This window comes from Channa argus, chromosome 7 (genome assembly GCF_033026475.1).
Source record: "Channa argus isolate prfri chromosome 7, Channa argus male v1.0, whole genome shotgun sequence".
Taxonomy (NCBI): domain Eukaryota; kingdom Metazoa; phylum Chordata; class Actinopteri; order Anabantiformes; family Channidae; genus Channa; species Channa argus.
In genome coordinates this window covers 4,316,343-4,339,460 of record NC_090203.1, presented here as the reverse complement: position 1 = coordinate 4,339,460, position 23,118 = coordinate 4,316,343, and the positions used below count along the sequence as shown (strand labels likewise).

At 41.7% G+C, this 23,118-nt stretch overlaps 1 protein-coding gene across 2 annotated transcripts; it reads right to left on the bottom strand.

Annotated features, from left to right (window-relative positions):
- Positions 1-235: 235 nt before the first annotated feature.
- On the bottom strand, positions 236-22,533 carry col28a1b (collagen, type XXVIII, alpha 1b). Of its 2 annotated transcripts, none has more exons than XM_067511819.1 (35): positions 22,355-22,533; positions 21,755-21,897; positions 19,929-20,515; positions 18,174-18,194; positions 18,029-18,088; positions 17,862-17,915; positions 17,739-17,783; positions 17,606-17,632; positions 17,451-17,495; positions 17,322-17,366; positions 13,375-13,428; positions 11,798-11,866; positions 11,403-11,471; positions 10,519-10,587; positions 9,280-9,348; positions 9,094-9,162; positions 8,900-8,968; positions 8,578-8,646; positions 8,210-8,281; positions 8,058-8,126; positions 7,872-7,943; positions 7,161-7,229; positions 7,009-7,077; positions 6,857-6,925; positions 6,703-6,771; positions 6,390-6,458; positions 6,202-6,270; positions 5,653-5,721; positions 5,402-5,482; positions 5,248-5,283; positions 4,924-4,960; positions 4,279-4,833; positions 2,493-2,677; positions 1,162-1,456; positions 236-680 (listed from the first exon to the last, which is right to left on the bottom strand). In XM_067511819.1, the coding sequence occupies exons 2-35, from the start codon at positions 21,894-21,896 to the stop codon at positions 511-513; spliced, it is 3,618 nt and encodes a 1,205-aa protein (XP_067367920.1). In that variant the 5' UTR covers position 21,897; positions 22,355-22,533; the 3' UTR covers positions 236-510. The 2 variants fall into 2 exon arrangements, with proteins under 2 accessions (XP_067367920.1, XP_067367921.1); XM_067511820.1 differs by having other exon boundaries at positions 19,929-20,494.
- Positions 22,534-23,118: the final 585 nt, after the last annotated feature.

Here is a 23,118-nt window from a genome sequence, read left to right as displayed (position 1 = left end):
GGAGTTTAGTGTCCAAAAGCATTTTACATTTCTACGTTTAAGACCAAGTAACAATAGCAACTTTTCTTGTCATTTGGTCCACAGCAACTTGCAACAAGGCTTAAAATTTATCCGTTTATTTGCTTTGGTTTTGAGCTTTTAAAACACTAAAAACACTAAAAAAAAAACTTAGACATAATCAAACCATCACTGCATTATACTAAAGTGTGGAGATTTGCATAGAAAGGGTAGCGGTTACAGAAGTTTATTTGGTTTTTAACATAGCTGTACAATAGCGTGTCAGTAATACAAATATATTTCCTGCATTCACTTGTTAATACAATACAAAAAAAATCCTCCAATAGAAAAACCTCCCTCTTAGGCTAATTAGGTTTTAGTGGGGCTTTTATTCCAATTGCTGTTTATCTCTGTATTTTTCCCAAAATAGCTACAGCACAGGAAATATTATTAGGGCATGAAGATGAAGTGAACTTTATGGCAAACCCAGAAATGGCCACGGGTACGAGCATGTTAGACCTTGACGCACGTTTCTCTGCAGCTCTTCTCAGTCTCAAACTGGTTGCCGTTTCCTAGACAGCCCCCAAACCAGAACTGAGCACAGGAATTAGCCGTTCCATCGTAGTACCACTTTACCACATAGTCCCGACATGGTCCTGGGTCCAGGGTTTTGCTGCAGTGCTCTGCAGGAAACCAGAAGACAAGTGTCATGCTCACAAATAAATCGGTGGTAATTTACGTATCATTCAGAGGTTTCAGTTGTTGGAGAAGAGTGTTAATGTCATAAAGTCTATAAACTTCATTTCAGGATTTCAGGAATCGTCTTGTGTCCCAAAGTAATTCTTGGTGCTCTGAATACAAAAGAGAATAAACCAATGTATAAATGTGTGTAATTCTGTTACCTTCCTGCTCCCAGGTTTTATTCTAAGCTGTCTCCAGCTTCAACAACACACAAATACCAGAGTGGCATTTATTTTCTCATCTAACACAAAGAAATTTAACGTATTTTCTAAAATGTCTAACTAATTCACGATGTACCTTTTGTCTGATTGGTGTTTTTTGTTTTACGTTCAAACTTTTTACCTTTAAGAATTTCATTAAAAGTATAATCATTTGTGTTCATTCAACAGTGGGTGTGCAGAAGACTCTTTTCTTAACATGAACCTGATTTGTGGGCTTCAGACGGGAGCAGTGGTGGAGTTGGTGGAGACGGCAGTAGCTTCATGTCCTCAGATGGAGCCTTCCGAGTGGGACCAGCCGGGCGGATGGATCCGGTCAGCACCATATGGTCTGTGGGATTCTTCAACTCAAACTGAGAGAGGAACTCAGTCACCGGTCTGAATGGATCCCTGTCGAAGAAAGGAAGTCTCTGAGTTTCCGTGGAGAGTCTGCCGTCCATCTTGGGCTGATGTTGTGGACTGATGGTTTTTCTGTCTTGGTGAGAGCCTGGAGGGCCGGGCTGCAACACAGGGAGAAGGTTTTAATGCCTTTAATTATCTGGTAACATAAGATAACGCCGCCCAGAAACGTGTCAAGAAGTAAAACTCAAGAAATAAATAACAAAATTCAGTACTTTGGTTGTTTCAGGGAAAACAACTTTACTGTACATTAAATCTACTTTACCTGGTTTAAAATACCTTTTTATAGGATAAACGTAAACATGTTTTTGAATATTGTATTATTTTGTTTCAGAAAGTATCTGTAAAACCAAAGTCAGTAATGGGACTTAGTTGCTGTGGTGCAGCATCTCAGACCACAGGAAGGACAAAACTGTCCAAAACCTAGATAACATTTGTTGTTGTCTAGCAAGGTTACCAGCTCTGTGAGGGTGCAGTGAGACACGAAAGTGCTTCGAGGTAAATGCTAACGGTTGCATGCTAACACAATGTTCAGTCATTTATTCTAATACAGTGTTTTAATAAAATGCAAAAATGAAAACCTCATGCTGGTGCTATGGCGTTAGAATCACCAAAGTCGGTAGGATTCATTCTGTGGGGAACATCAGTGTCTTTACACACGGACGAATTATAAGACACTGAGCGCCAGTGCCCCCCTCCTATATGGGACCCCCAGACTGAAAGATGTCGTGTCTGATAATCGCCTGCCTCATTTTGGTCATTAATGTACATATGTTTATCTTCATTGATCATGTTTTTGTGGTCATTATGTGTCTTTTTGGTCATTATGTGTCATTTTCTGTCTCTTTACAGTCGTTTCATGTCTCTTTGAGTTAATCCTTTTGAGTTCATTTGTGAAACTTTCACCTGAGGTCTGTAAGTTTCAAACACTTTCATACTAAATGATGTGTGTATTTCAGGGAGATCCAGGTGCCCCTAACTGGCAATGCTTTTAAATAGTTTGGGGGACGGACAGACCAACACTGTACTGCAGCTTGAAGAACAGATAAAACCAGCATTAAAAGGTCAACAGAGAAGTAAACTCCAGTGAAAATGGTATAAAACCCAATGACCAAATCAACCATTTGCCCCCCTCACCACTTTGTGAAGTCTCCTGACGTCTCCTGTGAACGTAGGTGTGTCGGTGTCCGTCCTGTATGGGGGTTCCTGGACGTTACTTGAGACATCGGGGATGCCCGGAGGGAGTCTGGAGTTTGGTATGTAGCTGAACAAATGTCGTTCTCCATCTTCACAGATTCGGCTCAGAAGTTTTCTCTCCAGCGCTGAAAGACACAGAAGCATCAACAGTAAATACAGTCACTTATGCTTCTGTGCAGTAACTAACAGTTTAAATTTCAAACGATTAAACTTTAAAATCAGAAATTTTTTAAGTCAAACACGTTTGATGAATACATAAGTCGTGGTTATGTGAACTTTTATCAGACTAATGACCAAGTTGTGTGTTTTGAAGCTGCAATAGTTTTTTTTTTTGGAGTCTTACACATCAGTAATGAGTCCAGCAGCTGTTTAGGAAGTTTTGGGTTTCAGTTGAGCTTTCACATCCTCATTTTTTGTTTAGCAAATGAATCAGAGTTGGTGAGAAATAGGTGTTTCTCCTTCAGTATTTTACATGATGACTGAACGCAGCTCAAAGCCTTAAAGCCCCTAAAAGCTTTACACTACTCCCAGCCGACCGGGGATTCAAACCGGGGAGATTGACTCCCCAAGCCCCATCTCTGCTAAAGCAACTTTCCTTCTGAACTACAAACTGTTTATGAAAATTTTACATTTAGACATTTAGCAGGTGCTTTGTGACTCCACCGGATGACCCAGAGTCTAAATTTAGTTCTGGGCCGTAGTGCTACCCCCCAAATGTCTTTGTTCCAGGGTTAGTACTTTCTGAAGGATCAGAACCTGCAGTGCTGAAAGTAGCTGACTGGTCAGATACGAACCAGCATCTTACAAAATCCAGCTGAGCAGGGGGGCTGCAGTATCTCCACTATACTGTAGATTACATTGGCAAGGGTCAGAGACTGAGTGAGTGGGGGGGCTAGTTGTGTGAACCTTTAGGAGCTTTGCTCCTGCTAGGGAAATGCAAATCACAATGCCCTGGAGAGACCACAGGGAAGAGACTGGACTCTGTCTATCATTATCTGTAACTGCTTATCCTGTGTGGGTTCCCAGGGGGATTGAAACCGGGTAATATCCTACTACGTGTAATTGTGAGTCATCAATTAATGTAACATGCAAGTCTTTGCACTGTGGGAGGAAACCCACGTGAGTACAGGAAGAACATGCAAACTCCACACAGAAAGGCTCCAGGGACGCCAACCTGCAACCTTCTAGCTGGAGAGGCAACAGTGCTAACCACTCCACCACCGTGCTGCCTGTCGTGGACTCTAGTCCCGGGGGAAAGAAAGTAGCCTACTAGGAATCTTCTGGTGTAAATGCACTAATCTGCTTTATCCGGACTATGTGCGCGTCGTGTAACATTGACCAAAAAACCCACCACGTATCATTAGATTCACATTCAAATGTTACTAAATCCCATCACCTTTTTATTGTGTTGCCTACTTGAAATCAGGCATAAGAGCACAAAAACTAGAATGTACTTCCTATGTGAGTTTATTAGCATAAAATATTCGTGTGGGATTCTAATACTTAAACCAAGAAGATAAAGGAGAAAAGGGACTTTCAGCACCTTTTTAGGACCCAAAATTAATTAGGTTTTCATGAAATATTTTGTCGTTCTGGATGATCTGATAATCCACTTTATACAGAAGTAAACATACCCAATGTCTGAATAGTGACTGAGGAAATGTTTTTTTATAATTTGGATGAACCAAACTCTCAACGCGCAGCAGATGATCCTGAAATGTGTCACCTGGAAGCGTCGTGAAATCATCGATCAGGTACAGGTGGTCGCTTTCAGGCTCAGAGGACATGAGGTCAAGCTCCTTCTTGAACTCCTTATACAGAGGATCGCTCTCATTCACCACCCCGATCACAATCCTCTCGATGCCACTTTCTTGAGCTTCTGCCACCGCGCTCTCCAGACTGGCCGAGTCCCTCTTGTCAGCCTGCCCGTCTGTGATGATGATGGCCACCTTCCTCACACCTGCCCGTGCCGCCTTGAACACCTGGTTGGCCTGCTGGATGGCGCTGCCCGTGAACGTACCTTCGCCAATGTAGATCATGGAGCGCACCGCCGACTTGATATCGTCCCGGCTGGCTCCCTGCCTCAGGCTGACCACCACCATGTTGATGTGGCTGTAGAGGACCACGCCGACCCTCGTGGTGTCGGGGCCCACAGAGGCTCGGTCGATCAGAGCGTTTACAAATTCTTTGATCACGTTGAAGTTTTCAGGGCCAACGCTCTCAGAGCTGTCAATGACAAAAACGAGCTCTAGGGGAGTTTGGCGGCAGGTCACTCCACAACCTGATGACACAGAGCAGAGACAGATGGTTTATAATAATCACGAAAACAATATAAAGGAAAAAAACTAAGATTCAGATGTGTTTAACTTACTGCAGATGGATCTTACAATTTTGATGATTTCTTCCCTCTGGAGAACACAGCAACACTTTCAAAAATGATCTTGAATTGATCTCCATATTTATTTAAGCCTGCGGTTTGTTACTTTATGATTTTTAAATGTCTCAATCATTGTTTCAATCATTTTTTAAACAAAACCTCTAAAAGTCAAGTCAACATTTTCACATGTTTGTCCAACCAAATGTCCAAACTCAGTTTAATTCACTTAATAAAACGGAGATAATTTGCGAGGTCAGTTAATCAGCAAACCATTCAGCAGTATTTTAGTGTTGTGATTGATGCACACGTGGTACTTACTGTAACCCCAGGTTCTCCCTTCTGTCCCATTCTACCCTGTAATTTGAAAGAAATCCTTATTTACGAGCGAATCACATACTTTCTGAAGTCACTAAGAGAATCTGTTGCCAAATGAACCAAAACTAATAAAGTGTCAGACAACAAACTCCAGTACCAAAGGTCCAGTGGCTCCTGGTTCTCCATGATCTCCTCTGTCTCCCTTAGTGCCTTTGTCACCTCTGAACCCTCGCTCCCCCTGCAACATGGCAGAACCAGCTGTTCTTATAACACAGGTTTATGACATCGACCCCAAAGTAGAGGTGCAATCAATTAGTACGCACACTTTCCAAGTGTTGCTTTCAGTTAAAATAATATTTAATTTTATTATTAATCATTTTCTATATACTGTTGACATTAGAATCTTACCTTGTCTCCTTGCAGACCTTGTCCAGGTGGACCCCTGGGGCCTGGCATCCCCTGAAATCCAGGTTCCCCCTGAAATCATTGAGCGCAGTTCAAATAAAGTAGACATAAAGAGACAAGAAGAAGCAGAAACAACTTCTGTACAGAATACTACACCTTTGTGTCTTTAAAATACTTTGGACTTTGTTTACATCCTGCTGATTTATGAGTGCATTACTTGTGTTGTGTATCTCTCTATATTTATGTGTCTCTTTGTGTTACAGACTGTGTTTCTTGGTTGGTTGTCTTTTTGTGAATATTCGTAGTCAGTTTGAATCATTTTGTTTTGCTGCATTCATTAAGTGTTTGAGTTGGTTTGTGTAACTTTGTTGCCATTGTGTGCATCTCATTGTGTCACCATTTAAAAGCCTTTTTTTTTGTCATTTTGAATTGTTATGGGCCCCTTCGTGGTTGATTTGAATTACTTTGCAGCATTTTTGTGCCTCTTTGTGCTTATTTTCACTTCTCTGTGGTCGTGTTTGTCATTAACCTGTATGGAAATGATTGCGATACCTTATGTCCTTGAATTCCTTCTCCAGGTAGCCCCTGTGGACCTGGTGGCCCCATTTGCCCAACTGAACCCTTCAGGCACACAGATACCAACCAAAATGTGAAGTCATTCTTAATTAATGCAGTACATTTAGAGTAAACAATATATATAGATCACACACAAATTGTTTGTTTTAAACATGGCCGATTACCTTAGAACCAACAAGACCAATTCCTGGGGGCCCGGCAGGTCCAGTAGGTCCAGGCAAGCCTCTATCTCCCTGGAAATAAAACCATTTATTAGTTCTAAAATGTATATAAAAATTGATTAGCAGATCATCATACTAATGCAATATTAATTTGAAAAAGGCCAAATTAGTAACATCTCACCTACAAACACAGAAAGACACAAATCAAGGCAGCTACACTACATGGGGGAAAATAACAAACAAACCAAAAAGCACTTTTGCAAATGAAATTGCCAGAAAAGTTCTGATCTCGTTTTTTCCCTGCTGAAATTTTTACCTTAGGTCCAGGTAAACCAACGCCTTCTGGTCCAATCTCTCCTGTCAACCCAGGAGACCCTGGAGCCCCCTAAGATACCAGGTGATACAAATCAGACAATGTAGGAAGGTGATAAGTAAATGTGAAGCGATAAAAGTGGCTGACATCTACTCACTGGGGGGCCAGGGAAGCCTTCACCTTTCAGTCCAGGTGTCCCAGCAGGTCCAGGTGACCCTCTGTCACCCTACAAAACAAAACACACCACCCACCACTGGTCTGTAGGTCTCTGAGGAGGATCTAGGAAGAGGGAAGCTGAGCTCAACGTACCTTGGCTCCAGTTAACCCAATCCCCGGCTCTCCAACAGCCCCAGCTGGACCTTGTGGACCTGGTTCTCCCTGACCAAAACCAGAGTTCATAAATGAACAAATTTTACTTGTTCACAGTAACAACAGCTTTAGTGTGTAGCGCATGGCCTTACCTTGGCCCCAGGCATTCCCCTCCCTACTGGTCCAGGTGCACCTGGTGGACCCATAATACCTGGTCCTCCCTGTAAATATGAAAATAACTCATAATGAACTATTACTAGGTTTAAGCTATGTTTTTATTTGAAGCAATAAGATCTTCTATATTTTTTGGAATAGTTACAGTTAGGTATACGTAAGTAGTAACTTGTTTTGTCAAGACATAATCAGATAATCAGATCAATATTAATCAGATTTTATGGATTATTTCCTAAAAGTCCTAAAAGATTTCAGCTTCTTTAGCCTTAGATTAAATCAATTATTCAAATTCCATTTGTTCATTCTTAAGCACAAATTTAAAATGTACCGGAGTTCCACCTCGCCAAATATAGCTATTGTAATATTTTTGGATAATGGTCAGACAAAACCACACGTTTGACTTTTTTATGCAATTTACACTGTTTGCTGACATTCTACATATCAGTAGATTAACTACGGAACTAATTGGTACATTAACTGATTATGACAAAGATTCTTGTTTGCTTGCAGACCTAATGTACTGACTTGACTTTGCTTCAACCTCTTACTGTTTTGTAGGTCAGACAGATTTGTAAAATGTGATCATTTGTGTCAGATAACACAATATTTAGGACTTAGAGAAGCGTCTAAACTTTTATAGCACATCATTTAAAATAATATACTTTTAGTATGCATGTGGGTAAATGTACCTTTGATCCCACTGGTCCCACTGGACCCACTGCACCTGGTAGGCCTCGAGGCCCCCTGTCTCCTTTGTCCCCCTGCAGAAAAAACAACATCCTCAGATTACTTCATACATCACTGTGTGTGGAAACTCAAATATAAGAGAATTTGTGATATTTATATGGAAATCATATACATAAAATATCTGTTACCTTCTCTCCAGGGGCACCTTTACCAGGAGTCCCGTCAGGTCCCCTCGGACCCGATAGCCCAATGTCACCCTGCCGTCATTTCAGAATAACTAAGTGAAGCAGCAAACTGAAAATCCAAAACAGGAGAGAACAGGTTTTTATCATGATGTTACCTTTTGTCCCGGGGCTCCATCCTCTCCTGGTTCACCTGGTATACCTTGTAACCCCTCAGCCCCTGGCTCACCCTGAGAGAGGAAAATAACGTGCAAAAGCAACAATGGGGGGCAGACTAAAAGCAACAGTGGAGTAACAGAAAAAGTCCCTCGAGGATCTGATAATCAGACAATGATTAGCAGATCGAGATTTTTCACACTGATTTTAAAGAAAAACACTCATATCTGGCACATAAAAGTCTTAATGCTAAGCTAAGCTAACTTTATATTTCTCATAAAAATTAGAAAAATATGAATCTGGTTTCACTTTACCATTAAAAGGAAATGTACTGTAAAATGTGAAGTGCAGTAGTCTTTAGATGACTTACTTTGGGTCCTGGCTCTCCCAGTCCTCTCTCACCTTGCGGTCCAATCTCACCTTTGAGGCCCTGATTCCCCTGAACAATCACACCAACAGGTACACATTCAGTGTGCGTTTTTACTAATATGGAGCTTGACACAAGGAACAGGCAATATGCAGCAAATATGATGCTAAATGTAGGCAATACTGTGGTCTGGGAATGAAACTGCTTGTGTGACTGCTGAGAATGGAGAATAATTTAGCAAATTATATGGTGAAGCTTGTATCAGTTAAAAAAATTCTATTTGTTTATAAAGTCAAAACATGTGGACATGTGCCTCCTATCTAACCTTAGGTCCTGATATTCCAACACCTGGAGCTCCTCTGGGCCCTGCAGGTCCAACTGGGCCTTGATTGCCCTGAAAGAAATAAGATTGAAGAAGAAGTGAACACAGTGAACATGGGGGGAAACGCTGGTAAGAAAAGAAAGTAACACAACGACAATCAGGACTAAAAATCGGGCATCAGTTAATCCATTTTATACCTTTTCTCCTTGAAGTCCTAAACCAGGAGCACCAACTGGACCGGGAATCCCGGGTGGCCCAAGATTGCCCTGAGACAAGGTTTGAACGTGTCTTCACTTTAGAAGGGGTATAAAACTAGAAACACCCTGACAATCAATCAAAATGTATGAAAATGTGTAAAATATCACATGATATGAAGACCGTACCTTTTCACCTTTGACCCCAATACCAGGAGGCCCATTACTGCCCCTCAGACCTTGGTATCCCCGATCACCCTAAAACAAAGACTGTGACTCTGATAGAGAAACCACTGTTCTCTCAATTGTTTTCACACAAGCTCCACACACAGAGTACTCACACATAGTACTTTGGCCATAATGTACATTTGTGGGGATACAAATGTTTTGTAGAAGCAGTAAACCTGATCAAAAATGTCATGTTTTTCTCCATGACCTAATAAGCAAAGACGTAGTACATGGACCAGTGTCTCATTCTTCTTCTTTTCCTTTCGGCTGCTCCCTTTCAGGGGTCGCCACAGCGAATCATGTGCCTCCATCTAACTCTGTCCTCTGCATCCTCTTCACTCACACCAACTAACTTCATGTCCTCCCTCACTACATCCATAAATCTCCTCTTTGGTCTTCCTCTAGACCTCCTGCCTGGCAGCTCCAACCTCAGCATCCTTCTACCGATATATTCACAGTTTCTCCTCTGAACATGTCCAAACCACCTCAATCTGGCCTCTCTGACTTTATCTCCAAAACATCTAACATGAGCTGTCCCTCTGATGTACTCATTCCTGATCCTGTCCATCCTCGTCACTCCCAAAGAGAACCTCAACGTCTTAAGCTCTGCAACCTCCAGCTCTGCCTCCTGTCTTTTCTTCAGTGCAACAGTCTCTAAGCCGAACAACATTGCTGGTCTCACCACCGTCTTGAACACCTTTCCTTTCATTCTCGCTGATACTCTTTTATCACACAACACACCTGACACTTTTCTCCACCCGTTCCAACCTGCCTGCACTCGCCTCTTCACCTCTTTTCCACACTCACCGTTGCTCTGAACCGTTGACCCTAAATACTTAAAGTCCTGCACCTTCTTCACCTCTGCTCCCTGTAACCTCACCGTTCCACCTGGGTCCCTCTCATTCACATTACTATGTAATTTATAGTTTAACTTAATCCTCATGGGATAATTTCCAATTGGACAACGCTATGAGATAAAGGACAAAGTGTCTTGAAACTGTTGCAGGGGATAATTATAACGTTTAGACAGGAAGATGACGTAAGAGTCAGTTTTGGTTGAGATCCAGTTCTATCCGATCCGCTACGAGACAATATGATACAATACAACGTTATAGTCAGTTTGCAGTGCACTTATTATGGCATCACTGGGTAGCTCCATCAACTCTCCATGCATTTGGTTCGCATCAGGGCTTTACTCACCTTTGGCCCTGGAAACCCCTCTCCTGGAGGTCCAGGGTTTCCTTGAGTGCCAGGCGTACCTGGGGGACCCTGGAATAAGGAGTCAATTTTTCAAAAAAACATATACACATTTGTAGATATGATGCTGCTATGGCAGCAGGGTTATATAAAAAATTTTAAATAGCTGCAGTGTTTGTGTCCATGAATCCAGGCATTTCATATCATGGCATAAGGAACAAGAGTCCCATTCATTTAGACTAAAAAGGTAAATGAATTTCATGTGCAGGATGTGATACAGTGGGAAAAATGTAAAAATGTTCAGCACAACTTCAACTACGTCTTCACTTCTTTGCTGCTTTGTTTGTGTGTGGGCAGTTTTTCTATGAATGGGACGTAGGTGTTCACACCCAGGGAGTCCTGGAACAGAATTTGGGTCAAGTGTACAGAACATGCTTATGTTGGACAGCTTGGCCATGGCTGTGTGGGTGCACACAACAGAAACCAGATGGACATAAAAGGAAAATGATCGAGAACCGATGAGGCATTTTTTTTCTGGATGGAGAACTGCTGTCCGAAAAGGTTTCGTTCCTACTAAAGGATTTTACACAAACCGCGTCTCCATTTGTGCATAAAATCTTTGTGTGTGCAGGGAAACCTGTACAATTTTATTTGTCAATTTACACATGCTATGAATGAATATTCAACCTGATCTTAGCTAAAGATTTATCTAAGGAATGTGATATTTCTACCTGAAGTAAAATGCTATGTTAGCTGAGTACCTGCACTCTTACATCTTCTTCTTCTTTTCCTTTGGGCTGCGAATCATGTGCCTCCATCTGACCCTGTCCTCTGCATCCTCTTCTCTCACACAACTAACTTCACAATACAATAATCTCCATACTCACTGTTGGTCCTGGGACTCCTATTCCAACTGGACCTGTGGGTCCTTGTCTTCCCTGAATCCCTTTTTCACCCTAAAAGCATCACACACCACCAGTCAACAACTTAAAATTTATGACAGTAATGTAGTAATAAATCAAGCCTTGTTTTTACTATCAGGAAAAATTGAGTTAATAAAGGAACAACTTTGGCATCGCTGCCAAAGTTGACATAAAATGTTCTGTCCCTCTTTAAGTAAAAGTTGTCCTAGGCTATTCTTGTGGCTTAGCAGTGGTGTTTCATTGAAATAATACCATCCCTCATCTTGACAGTACATTTAAACACAATTCTGGACAGAATTTTGAGCAAGATTATATGATGATGGTGATGTTTTGTAGTATATTTAACATAAAAGGGTCACCTTGGCTCCTGGAAATCCAATACCAATATCCCCTGTTGGTCCAGGAACGCCACTCGGCCCTCTGTCTCCCTGTGGCAAATAGAACTTTTGATTTGCATGTTCGATATAATTATTTATCTATCTATCTATCTATCTTGTGCAAAAGCTTCAAAATGGAACCAACTGGTCAAAGAACAATCACAGTAAAACTGAATTTCTCCAAATGTACAGCAGTAGTGTGAGGTAGATATGGTATATTTCTGCAGATTTAAAAGGTTGTGTGTGAACAGCTTGTGGAAGCTTGTAGCATTAATTGATATGAAATTGTCTGTAAGATGAATTTGAAAGTGGAATAATGATAATGCCCATGATGCTTATCCATGTATAAGTATTTCACTGTCCTGGTTGTGGGAAGTATTTTCTTAATCATTAATTAAATCAGTCCTAAATAAAACCAAGTCATTTGACGTTGGTAATTGAATTTAACAATGATGTCTTCAGTAGTATTTTGTGTATATCTGATGGAAAAATGGAATGAAATACACATTATACTGCTTTTAATCAGTCAAGCTAAATGGTCTCTATTCTTGTTGCAACCTTTAAGGCATTTCAGAAATAAAGAACAGTGCTGTAAAACTTTCTCTTCCAGTTTTTCTTGAAAGTGACATAAAGAACATTATATTGCATTTGGATAAAGAACTTCTTGTTCAAAAGCTGCAGCTGAGACTTTGCTATGGTTATGGAGGCATCAGCATCTTATTAGGCTCGGGCACACATTTTAAAGGTCGTTTCTATGCGATGCCAAAGTGCCATGTTGCAACACATGTTGAGACGGAAAGTGTCTGGAGAGATCCACATAACAATGATGATGGGTCACAAACTCTATTGATATCCTGTGGGAAAATTCCAAACTTCTAAATGATCACAAAAACCTTTTATAATGATCGATTGACTTCGAAGCAACAAATTGCCATTTAAATTTCTGTTCGTGCATAAATCAAACAAACAAGATTCAAGGATCCTCTTGCAGGGACCACTCGTACATGACGCAAACAGATACACAGTGGGAAAACACACATATTTAAGGTAGCTTCATCTTAAGGACATGTGTGGAAAAAAGTGATTTACAAAACGTTTGGGCTGTTTAAAGAGTCTGGTGACTCATGTGGAGCCTTTATGGGAGTTACATTCCAAAAAAAAAACTAAGTGGAAATTCAAGACAAGAATAAGAAAATGTTCCCAAGCTTTAGAGATGTTTGCATGCTTTGCTTTTTTTTTTTTTGCTCGCTCTGTTAACTGACTTCTGACGTTTGCTTGTAACCAGGGTATCAGTTTTAAAGTGTACGTGTGTTAACTAGCTGCATAAGCTAGTTAGCTACTTATTAAAGGAAATATAAGTGAGCACGTGCCACTTCTTAATCAAACAGAAATGTCTTGTTATATCCTAAATATCCTTTTGTTTGGCATTGCGTGCCAGTCTAAACAGTATGGTGACATTTTCCAAATAATGGCCGAGCCAGACATTCACAGTGCTGCTGCTGCGAACAAGCAGAGAACAAATGGCAGAAGAGAACTTCAGTTCCTGTTGGGATACTTACCTTTGGTCCTGACGGGCCCTCGGGACCCATGTCTCCTGGTGGTCCTATTGAACCCTGCAAAAGAAGTGTGTGACTTGTTACAGAAGTTAAAGGATCATTTTAACTGAAGTTCGTCATCATATTTAATCGGTTCACATTCACGATACAGACACAAAAAGCAACAAGGAATTTTCTCTTTTCACATTTGGTCAGTTGTCAGCCTCCAGCCTGGATTAGCTGTTAAAAACAGTCAGCAGACAGCACCCTCCAGTGTGTCATTAATAAAAAACTTTAAATATTGTCCAAACTGATATGAGTTGGCGTAATTCCACTGGAGACCTGCACATTCAGTTGACGGACTGCAGAACACGGTAATGCTGATCTACAGTATGCAGGGACCACACAACTTCACAGATAAATAACTTCACCCAGTGAAGTAGTGGGTCTGTCCCGAGGATCTGTGGCACAAGCAAACAAGCTAATCTAGGGGAACACGTTCTCATCCCACAGTGTCAGATAAGGACGCTTCCTAAGGCGTTAAATTACGTCCTTTGCCGTCATCACAGGGACCCTTTGGCGTCAGAATAGTGCCACTAATTGACGCCACGGGAATGAATTTATATACACGGAAATACTGTGTTAGGGTAAGTTATGTTAAGAAACAAACACGGTTAGGGTCAGGCACTAGAACTTCGGAGTAAGGTCAAATTACAAGATAAATTATATAAAATAGTGACGGCATGCGCCACCATATGTTATGATCAGCACAGCACAAAACCTCTCGCACTAAAGTCGAACCCTGGTCTCCTGTGGAAAAGTCCCGTGTGTTATTGTACCATACAGTCCACCACCCCGTCCACCTCCCCATGAGGCTTTTTGACTTTATATTCTACACCATTGCTTTAGGTGTCAAATATTGAAGCGTCTGGGTTTCATTGAATAACATGAAAGCTCAGAGGGTTGATCACCAACACAAATGTGTGTTACCCTAAGAGCCAGGAAGAGGGCGTTGTTTTTTGATGGCTCAGTGATGAGGATGGGCTGTCCAGGCTGCAGGCTGACAACTAATTAGATGTTAAACAGATAAGATTCAGTGTTGTTTTTAGCGATTCTATGGCTATTGTGGACAATACAATTATTTACAAAATCACAAAAATGATCCTTTAAATGCAGCAGTTAAATTACCTTTAATCACATTTATAAAGCACCACATCTACTGATTCCCTCAACCATTTAAACTGACTCTCTTAAAGGATCCAGCAGCACTGAACAATCATGTATTATGAATCTTCTTGTATGAATGACCTGCAGGTCAAACCCAACCCGCTTCTACTGAGTGAAAAATACAACAGGATTAACACTCACAGCTTTCATGTCCTTCAATTCTCAGGCCAAACTAACAAAAAATAACAAGGTTAGACTGACACTGTGCCAGTAGCATGGAGGAGGAAGAGTGGTGCTGGGAGGCCTGGTCCCCTCACTAATCCCATTACACAAAGTCTGTTCCTGCAAAAGAATAATATCCTGCAAGTCGGGATTTGCTGCTTTGGATAGCCACATTAATATCAGGATTACCCATAATCCAATATTCACATTCCATTAGTGCAGGGCTGAAAAAGAGACAAATTCCCCTTTCATTTTTCATATTAAAGAGGGAACCGACTGTCTGAGGTCGGACATATTGTGGTGCCTTTTGTATGAGATTGATTGTTATGACCAGACACATGAAGATGGAGGAAGTGACAGGTATTACATTTCTTTATTAAAAAATACAGGAAATGCTTTTGATTTCAAAAGCTGGGTTAGACCAGAATGATAAGGTAAACCGACCTCATAAATCAAATGATTAAAAGATTTAAATAGTGTTAATGAATGAGGAGAACACAAAGTAGAAGAGGTGAGTGGAGCAGGAAGTAGCAAAGATTAGTAAGAGTGAAGTGAGGAGGACGTTGTAGAGGATGAAGAGCGGAAAGGCCGTTGGTCCTGATGACAAACCTGTGGAGGTATGGAAGTGTCTAGAAGAGGTGGCAGTAGAGTTTCTGACTAGTTTGTTTAACAAGATCTTGGAGAGTGAGAGGATGCTGAGGACTGGAGGAGAAGTGTACTGGTGCCCATTTTTAAGAACAAGGGAGATGAGCAGAGCTGTGGCAACTACAGAGGAGCCACACAATGAAGTTGTGGGAAAGAGTAGTGGAAGCTCTGCTAAGGGCAGAGGTGAGCATTTGTGAGCAGCAATATGGTTTCATGCCTAGAAAGAGAACAACAGATGGAGTATTTGCTTTGAGGATGCTGATGGAGAAGTACAGAGAAGGTCAGAGGGAGTTGCATTGTGTCTTCGTAGATTTAGAGAAAGTGTATGACAGGGTGCCGAGAGAGGAGCTGTGGTTTTGTATGAGGACGTCTAGAGTGGCAGAGAAGTATGTTAGAGTGGTGCAGGACATGTATGAGAGCTGTAAGACCGTGGTGAGGTTCTGTAGGTGTGACAGAGGAGTTCAAGGTGGAGGTGGGTCTGCATCAAGGATCAGCTTTGAGCCCCTTCTTGTTTGCTCTGGTGATGGACAGACTGACAGATGAGGTTAGACAGGAATCTCCATGGACTATGATGTTTGCAGATGACATTGTGATATGTAGTGAGAGCAGGGAGCAGGTGGAGGAAAATCTAGAGAGGTGGAGGTCTGCTCTGGAAAACAGAGGAATGAAGGTTAGTTGCAGTAAGACAGAATACGTGTGTGTGAATGAGAGGGACCCAGGTGGAACGGTGAGGTTACAGGGAGCAGAGGTGAAGAAGGTGCAGGACTTTAGGTACTTAGGGTCAACGGTTCAGAGCAACGGTGAGTGTGGAAAAGAGGTGAAGAGGCGAGTGCAGGCAGGTTGGAACGGGTGGAGAAAAGTGTCAGGTGTGTTGTGTGATAAAAGAGTATCAGCGAGAATGAAAGGAAAGGTGTTCAAGACGGTGGTGAGTGATGTTGTATGGCTTACAGACAGCCTCTTTGGCTTATTGAGGTGGTTTGGACATGTTCAGAGGAGAGACTGTGAATATATCTGTAGAAGGATGCTGAGGTTGGAGCTGCCAGGCAGGAGGTTTAGAGGAAGACCAAAGAGGAGATTTATGGATGTAGTGAGGGAGGACATGAAGTTAGTTGGTGTGAGAGAAGAGGATGCAGAGGACAGGGTTAGATGGAGAACATGATTCACTGTGGTGACCCCTGAAAGGGAACAGCCCAAAGGAAAAGAAGAAGAAAACATTCAAATAGTAATTTATGAAAGTTGGTTTTACATATTATTGCGCCAACATGTTGTAAGCATTACACAAATACAGCCAAACTTAATCGGAATGACATTAGTTCTGCAGGTATTTGTAAACAAAAACTTATTGCACATAAAAAAAATTGTCTAATGGTGTTAAATAAAAAGTTACAGGTTCATGGTTCGTTTCCTTCAAAACCACAAATGTGAGCATCATGGTAGTGCTAAAGTAAAAGCACCACCATGACCAATGTTTTTAGGATTTATTTAGGAACCATAACGGTGTGTACAACGTTTTTAGTGTTAGTGCATCTAGTAGATGTTAAAATACTGCACAGGATAAGTCAAAACTTTGAAAAGATGGTGGCGGGTGAGCAGTAATTATTGGGAATTTCTGCAAAATTCATCCAAACGCCCAGGCAAAAGTAATGAACCAACAAAGCAACATTGTTGTGCAGAGGCAGGCTGCTAATGTGGCCATACATATACTTTATAAGTATTTTCCTAAAGTATTTCTTTCTTATTTAGTTTCTGTCTCTTTTACTAATTGAAGCAGTAGCAAGCTAGAACAGGAGAGAGAAGCAGGTGACCTGTAAAAACCACTTTAAATGAATTATGAGCCTGAAAAACATCTCTTTGTGTGGATTAACATGATCACAACAGGATTCATACTTGCTTAACTGCTCCGTTAAACAAAAAGGACACATGGTCGGCCACTCTACCTGTTCCCCTTTTGGTCCTCGTGGACCCACAGGTCCCTCGGGTCCCTGCAAATGACAAAATGTATTCATTCATCACCAGGACAAAGTCAGCGGTGTCTATTGTAGCATCTTAAAATGTAATGGTCATACAATGTCACCCTTTTCCCCTGGAGCACCGCAGTCTCCTCTCTCTCCCTACAGGACAACACATGGATCAGACCATCGGGTTTGCTTCTATGTACATTACATGCCAACATACTCAAAAAACAGTTAGGCTTGTTCCCAATTGTACAACAGAGACCCACCTTGTTGCCCTTATACCCTGGCTGACCCTGTAGGAAAAGAAATGAACAATCTGAATCTAAAGGAACAAAAAGGACGTTAATGGTCCTTAATCGTGTAGTTCACAGTACAAAACACAGAGGGCAAAGTGTTTACCTCCAGGCCATCACTTCCAGGTTTACCTTTCAAGCCCGACTCCCCCTGGTGAAAAGAGACCAGTTTGCAATGAGCTGCAGAAAATCAGATGCTTAAAAAGTCTGTATGCGTGTTACAACTTACCCTCGCTCCTTTAGCACCAGGTGGCCCTCGGAAGCCCGGTTCTCCCTTTTTACCCTGGAATGGCAATGACTCAATATTACGCCTTAGTTCGGTGCTATGAAACTGAAATATTCTGCATATGTTTATATGTTCTTTGGTATTCCTCTGTGTATTTCTGGAAAACTCACGGGACTCCCTGGAGGACCCCTCTCTCCTCTTTCACACAAGCAAACTTGTGCCTGTGGACACTAACAGACACAAAAGTCATAAACAGTCAGTGCAGTCATTTTGCACTTCATCATCAAAGCACAGATAAGATGAATAATGACTTACCTCTTCAAGTGCTACTGCAGCCTGGAAGCAAAGCATATAAAACATGTCAAAGGCAGGTTAGTGACAGGTTCAACAAAATGTCATTCACTGATAAGAGAGATAAAGTTTTAATTTAAATGACGGTACCTGAATATTTCATTCTTTGCTAAGCTAGAAATAGAATTAACATCTTTGCGCGACATTGCAACTTTAAACCTCATAAAAACATAACATGCATCACAATTTATTTTTAAAAAGCTTTCGTGAAATCAGCATTTTAGGCCACTACAAAAAAAAAAAAAAGAAAAAAGGTCTGTGAAATCCTTGAGGGACTGAGATGTGAGTGAATAACATCATCCATGTCTGGAATGTAGAACAAGCCACGCTCGTCTCTCAGACGGGCCCTGACCGACTGTGGATATTTGACATTTCTGAGAAAGTGGAAAATTGCAAAGTAGCTGAGAAAGCCCCCCGATGCACACACAACTCTAACTGAGGTTAGCAAAGTGTAACAGTACGAGGAAAAAAGGCTTGTTGGGGGTGGGGGGGGGGTCCACGTCTGGAAGAACAGCTGCAGACTGTTGTCACTGTGACAGGCTGCTGGTTGTGCCATAGATTATTATGCTGTAATGGAGGTAACTGGTTGCAAACACAAAGCTGTAGACTGACTGTTGGGCATCAGTGGCACATAGCAGAGAATCACCAGTGTATTTGCCTGTCGACCAGAAAATGGATGATTAAGAGAAAATGGGCACAGACAGGTCGGTCTGCTTGTGTCTGTTTTGGTCTTTTCACCAGGAAACGTAACCACTCACTGTATAAAGAGGCTTTGGCTCGGACACTCTGGAACTCTTGGGTCCCTCGTTAGGCCTCTTCAGTCAATCATTAAATTCAGTCATTTGGCAGACGATTTTTTTTCTAAAGGCATTAATAAGTACACGGCAGGATCAGTGTCTTACCCGTGAGTCGTACACGTGAATATGTGACCAAGAGAAACTGGGAATTAAACCAATTGAACTCTTTAGGTCAATGATTAGCGATTCATATATTGATGCGCTTCGCAGACTGTTTTGACTAGATTTAAAATAATTTTTCACCTTTTTGATTTAATCTAAATTACATATACCATTTTCTAAAGGCAGTCATTTTAAACAGCCGCAGTTATGTTTTTATGATTTTTTAATCCTTGTACAAGGTAAGTAAAATTCAGGTTTATTCACATCACGTGGCTCTGCTCCACGCAGACAACAATCTAACTTCCTGAGGACATTGTAAAATCTGGCTTGATGTGTTTCACTGTGAGCTGAGACAAACTCTGTGACCCCTAGGATCATTCTGCTAATAGAAATGCCGGTACAGTAAGTCCAATCAGAGACACAAAGTAAAACACAATTTTTAATTTAGGACAATTAGTGCTTAATTTTGTAACGGTTCCTGCTCTGTTTTTGATCTTTCCAAACTACAGTAGAGTGTGGATGAATTCAAAAGCCACAGTGTTTAAAGACAAACAGTTTTGATGATAGTGGTTTTGTGAGGAACAAAGGCTTCCAGTGGAAACCAGAACCAGGGCTGAACCCAAGACCTTGTATCTACTGTGTGCTGTGACATGCATACTGTAGCAGTTTAGATGAGGTCGCTTATAGGTCGACAATGGCAACACAGCGTCAAGCAGGTACAAACACCAGTGACACAATGAGTTGTTTCAATGAACTTGAATTCATAGAACTTAAAATATTTCATATTACACGAGGTCCCCTAACATGAAATGGGACTCACCATCTCTTTCAGCAGCTTCTCCTCTAGCTGGGTGTCAAGAAGGCTTTGGACAAACCTCTGAGCAGGTGTGCTGGCGATGGCCCGGAGCTTGGCGCTATTCTGACTCTGCTGGGCAACGTCCGATAGCCCCACAGCGAAAAATGTTATGCCGTGACCTTTTGCCTCTGCCGCAGCTGCAGTCACATCAGGATTGCGAGGGTGGTCGACCCCGTCGGTCATCAGCACCGCAACCCTGACGCTGTCTGCCGGCGTCTCCTGAACCAGCAGCTGTGAGGCATTGGTGATGGCGTAGGTGGTGTAAGTGCCGTGACCGATGTAGTTCATGGTGCTGACTTGACCTTGGAATGAATCCAAGTCTTTCCAGGCTGAAAATCTGTGCTCTATAGACACGGAGCTGCTGTACTGAAGTGCAGCCATTCGCACCCTCAGCGTCCAGCCGGCTACCTGCAGCATGGAGAGCTGTGTGCTGAATCTCAGGACGAAGGCCCTTTGCTTGTTAAAGAGAAGAATCGTTGCACTCTCAGAGCTGTCCAGGATGAAGGCCACCTCCAGTGAACATGTCTGACCTGTGGAAGAAGGAAACCGCCCTTGTAAGAGAAGGCGGAAGTGACAGATGAAAAGATCTTTTAGCATGGAAACCACTCCTACCTCTTCATTAAATTCTAAAGGTGATCCAGGTGCTGTATGTGTTCTAGTGACCACGTTCTGCTCCATGGACAACATCTCAGTCACTGCTCTGCATTTATCGGATCAGTTCTTCATTCAGCTCACTCTCTCTCTCCTTAGATATTAGCAAACTCCTACCCCACTTGTTACTATCTGCTGCAACCTCAATTTTCTTAATCCTCATCGGTTCCCTTTCAATGTGTCTGCAGACCTACCCCCGATCAATGGTCTTCTCCAGCCTTAACACAAACACAACCACTGACAGCTTCTCCACCACACTCTCATTGTCTGGATAGTCTCTGCCCTTTGTCTTCCAGACTTGCCGTCCCTCACCTCCTAATCCCTGACCCACAGATCTGGTCTGTGAACAGCAGCCTCACTGCAGTAGCCTCACAAGTTGTTGAATATGGATCTATTCCACAGATTTCTATGCACTTATCCTAAAACAAAACAACATTTCCTATCTGTTCTATCCTGCACTTTTGCCTCAGGAAACATTTCTTCTTTTAACACTGTGCTTTAATGTTTTCTTCCTGACTTGGATTTTTTTTACTTGGTTTGTACCTCACTTGTTAGTCAGCATCTGTCAAATGACTTAATTCAAATGTAATTAATAATGTCGTTTTGGCTACTTGCAAATGGCAAAACCAGACATTTGTCGACTTTGTACTTACAAAGGGGTTTTACATGCAACTTCACGCAACTCCTTTACTTTATTGCATTGAATTGAAAAGTGCATCGATATTCTGATGAACAGAAAAACACCCAACAATTTTAGTTAGGTTGAATATATTGATTATCTTTGGGTTTTGGACTATTGGTTGGGCAAAATAAGAAATATAAGATGTCATCCTTGGATTCTCAGAATGTGCAGTGTGCAGACATTTTAGACAGAAGCAGACAGAAGCCAAATTTTACTCAACAAATATCTGCGTTAATTAGGGCAGAAACCTCAGAAATTTAAAGATGCAGGGAGTTTGGTGACTCAGTAGACTACAGCTGGCCATCAGCAGACCTGATTGTTATTTGTCTTTCTCAGTGTGGCAATACTGTCCTTTTCCAATAGGACATTGTCCTCCTACCTGGAGTCTGTGCCTCTCACAAGATCCACAAACTTACCTTTCCCCAGTAGCATGTGGATAGCTCATATAAAGAATTACCGTTTGTTCCATCATCATGCAGCTTGTAGTTGTTCCTGCGTCCTGTTTTTCTTCTCTGGCTTGTGGCCTCATGTGTGAGAAGCAACAGCAGAATGCAGAGCCCCACTCCTCTCCTCAGGTTTCCCCTCAGCAACATTTCCATTCTAGCAAATGAAGCAAGGACATAACTTACTGTGAGACAAAGTGCATAGATCACATAAAGCAAAAAACCATTTATATTCACCTGTTTTACAGCCTGTGTTCTATCATACATCCTACTAACCACACCCAAACAGGGAGCTGTGCAGTAATGATATTAATGTACTTCATATTTATACATTATGTAATTTTATAGCTGCGCGTAAATCCGAAAACAATCAGTGAACATATGAATTAGTCTCAACACGTTTAAGATTCAGCAGTCCTAATATTATTAGCAGCCATGTTATGAAATTGTGTTGCACAGTAAACATCTGTAAATATAGCTAAAGTTGACTGTTCTGCCTTATTTTCCTTGTCGGAGCTGGACAACACATTAAAGTGTCATTGGAAGTGGAATTCAAGTAAGCATTAAAGACCTGCACCGGGCGCGCAAAAAACCCATTAACAGGTTTTACCTACCAACTCATTTAGCTGCAGTCCACTTGTCATCCGGTCAATTGTGGTTCCTTGGAAGTCATTTCGCAGCAGAATCAGGTCCCTTAAAACCGAGACGAGATACAGTGAGGAGCATCAGATGAGCTGATGGGCTGTGTGTGTGTGTGTGTGTGTGTGTAGTCTGGGGGTCTGGGGCCGCTCCAACATTTGTGCGCGGGTCCAGTTCAGTGCGTAACGACTGACAGAAAAGTCTTAATTGTCCTGACTCTCCTGAACCAGCAGGCATCATATTTTCACATCTACACCAGTGCCTGCTATGGATGAACCATACGATGAACCATACGTTCGGGATGCAAGGCGACGCAGATACTAATTCTATTAACTGACATCTAAACATAAGCTAATTATCGAAATAGAGACCACTGCCCTCATACTGTTAGAATGAGTGCACCTACTTTTCAATAAGAACATTAAAGTGTCCTTCTTGCTTAAGTTAAGAGCATTGAATCAGTTGGTGTTGTGGGCTGTTACGCATGGAGATTGTTTGGATGCTGTGCACAAAGGTCCCAAATGAGATCAGTTCTATTTTACTTTTCCACTCTCTCGCCCACTAATGCGAAAACCAGATGAGTTAATGTTATTCCCATGCTCAGATATCACGCAAATATTGACCTTGTTTTAAGTAGTATTTGTAATGCACTTGTAATGTGATAGTACTTTTGTTAATTCATAGAAGACAGACCAATCTTATCATTATGTAAAATAATCGAATAATAATCTAAAACATA

Bases quoted from the DNA above. Each gene is read 5' to 3' on its own strand.
- col28a1b (XM_067511819.1), bottom strand. From the start codon at position 21,896: ATGGAAATGTTGCTGAGGGGAAACCTGAGGAGAGGAGTGGGGCTCTGC. The intron at 17,784-17,861 runs GTAAGTTGTAAC...TCTTTTCACCAG, and splicing joins CTGGTGCTAAAGGAGCGAGG to GGGGAGTCGGGCTTGAAAGG. The intron at 11,472-11,797 runs GTGACCCTTTTA...TGATGCTTTTAG, and splicing joins TTGGATTTCCAGGAGCCAAG to GGTGAAAAAGGGATTCAGGG.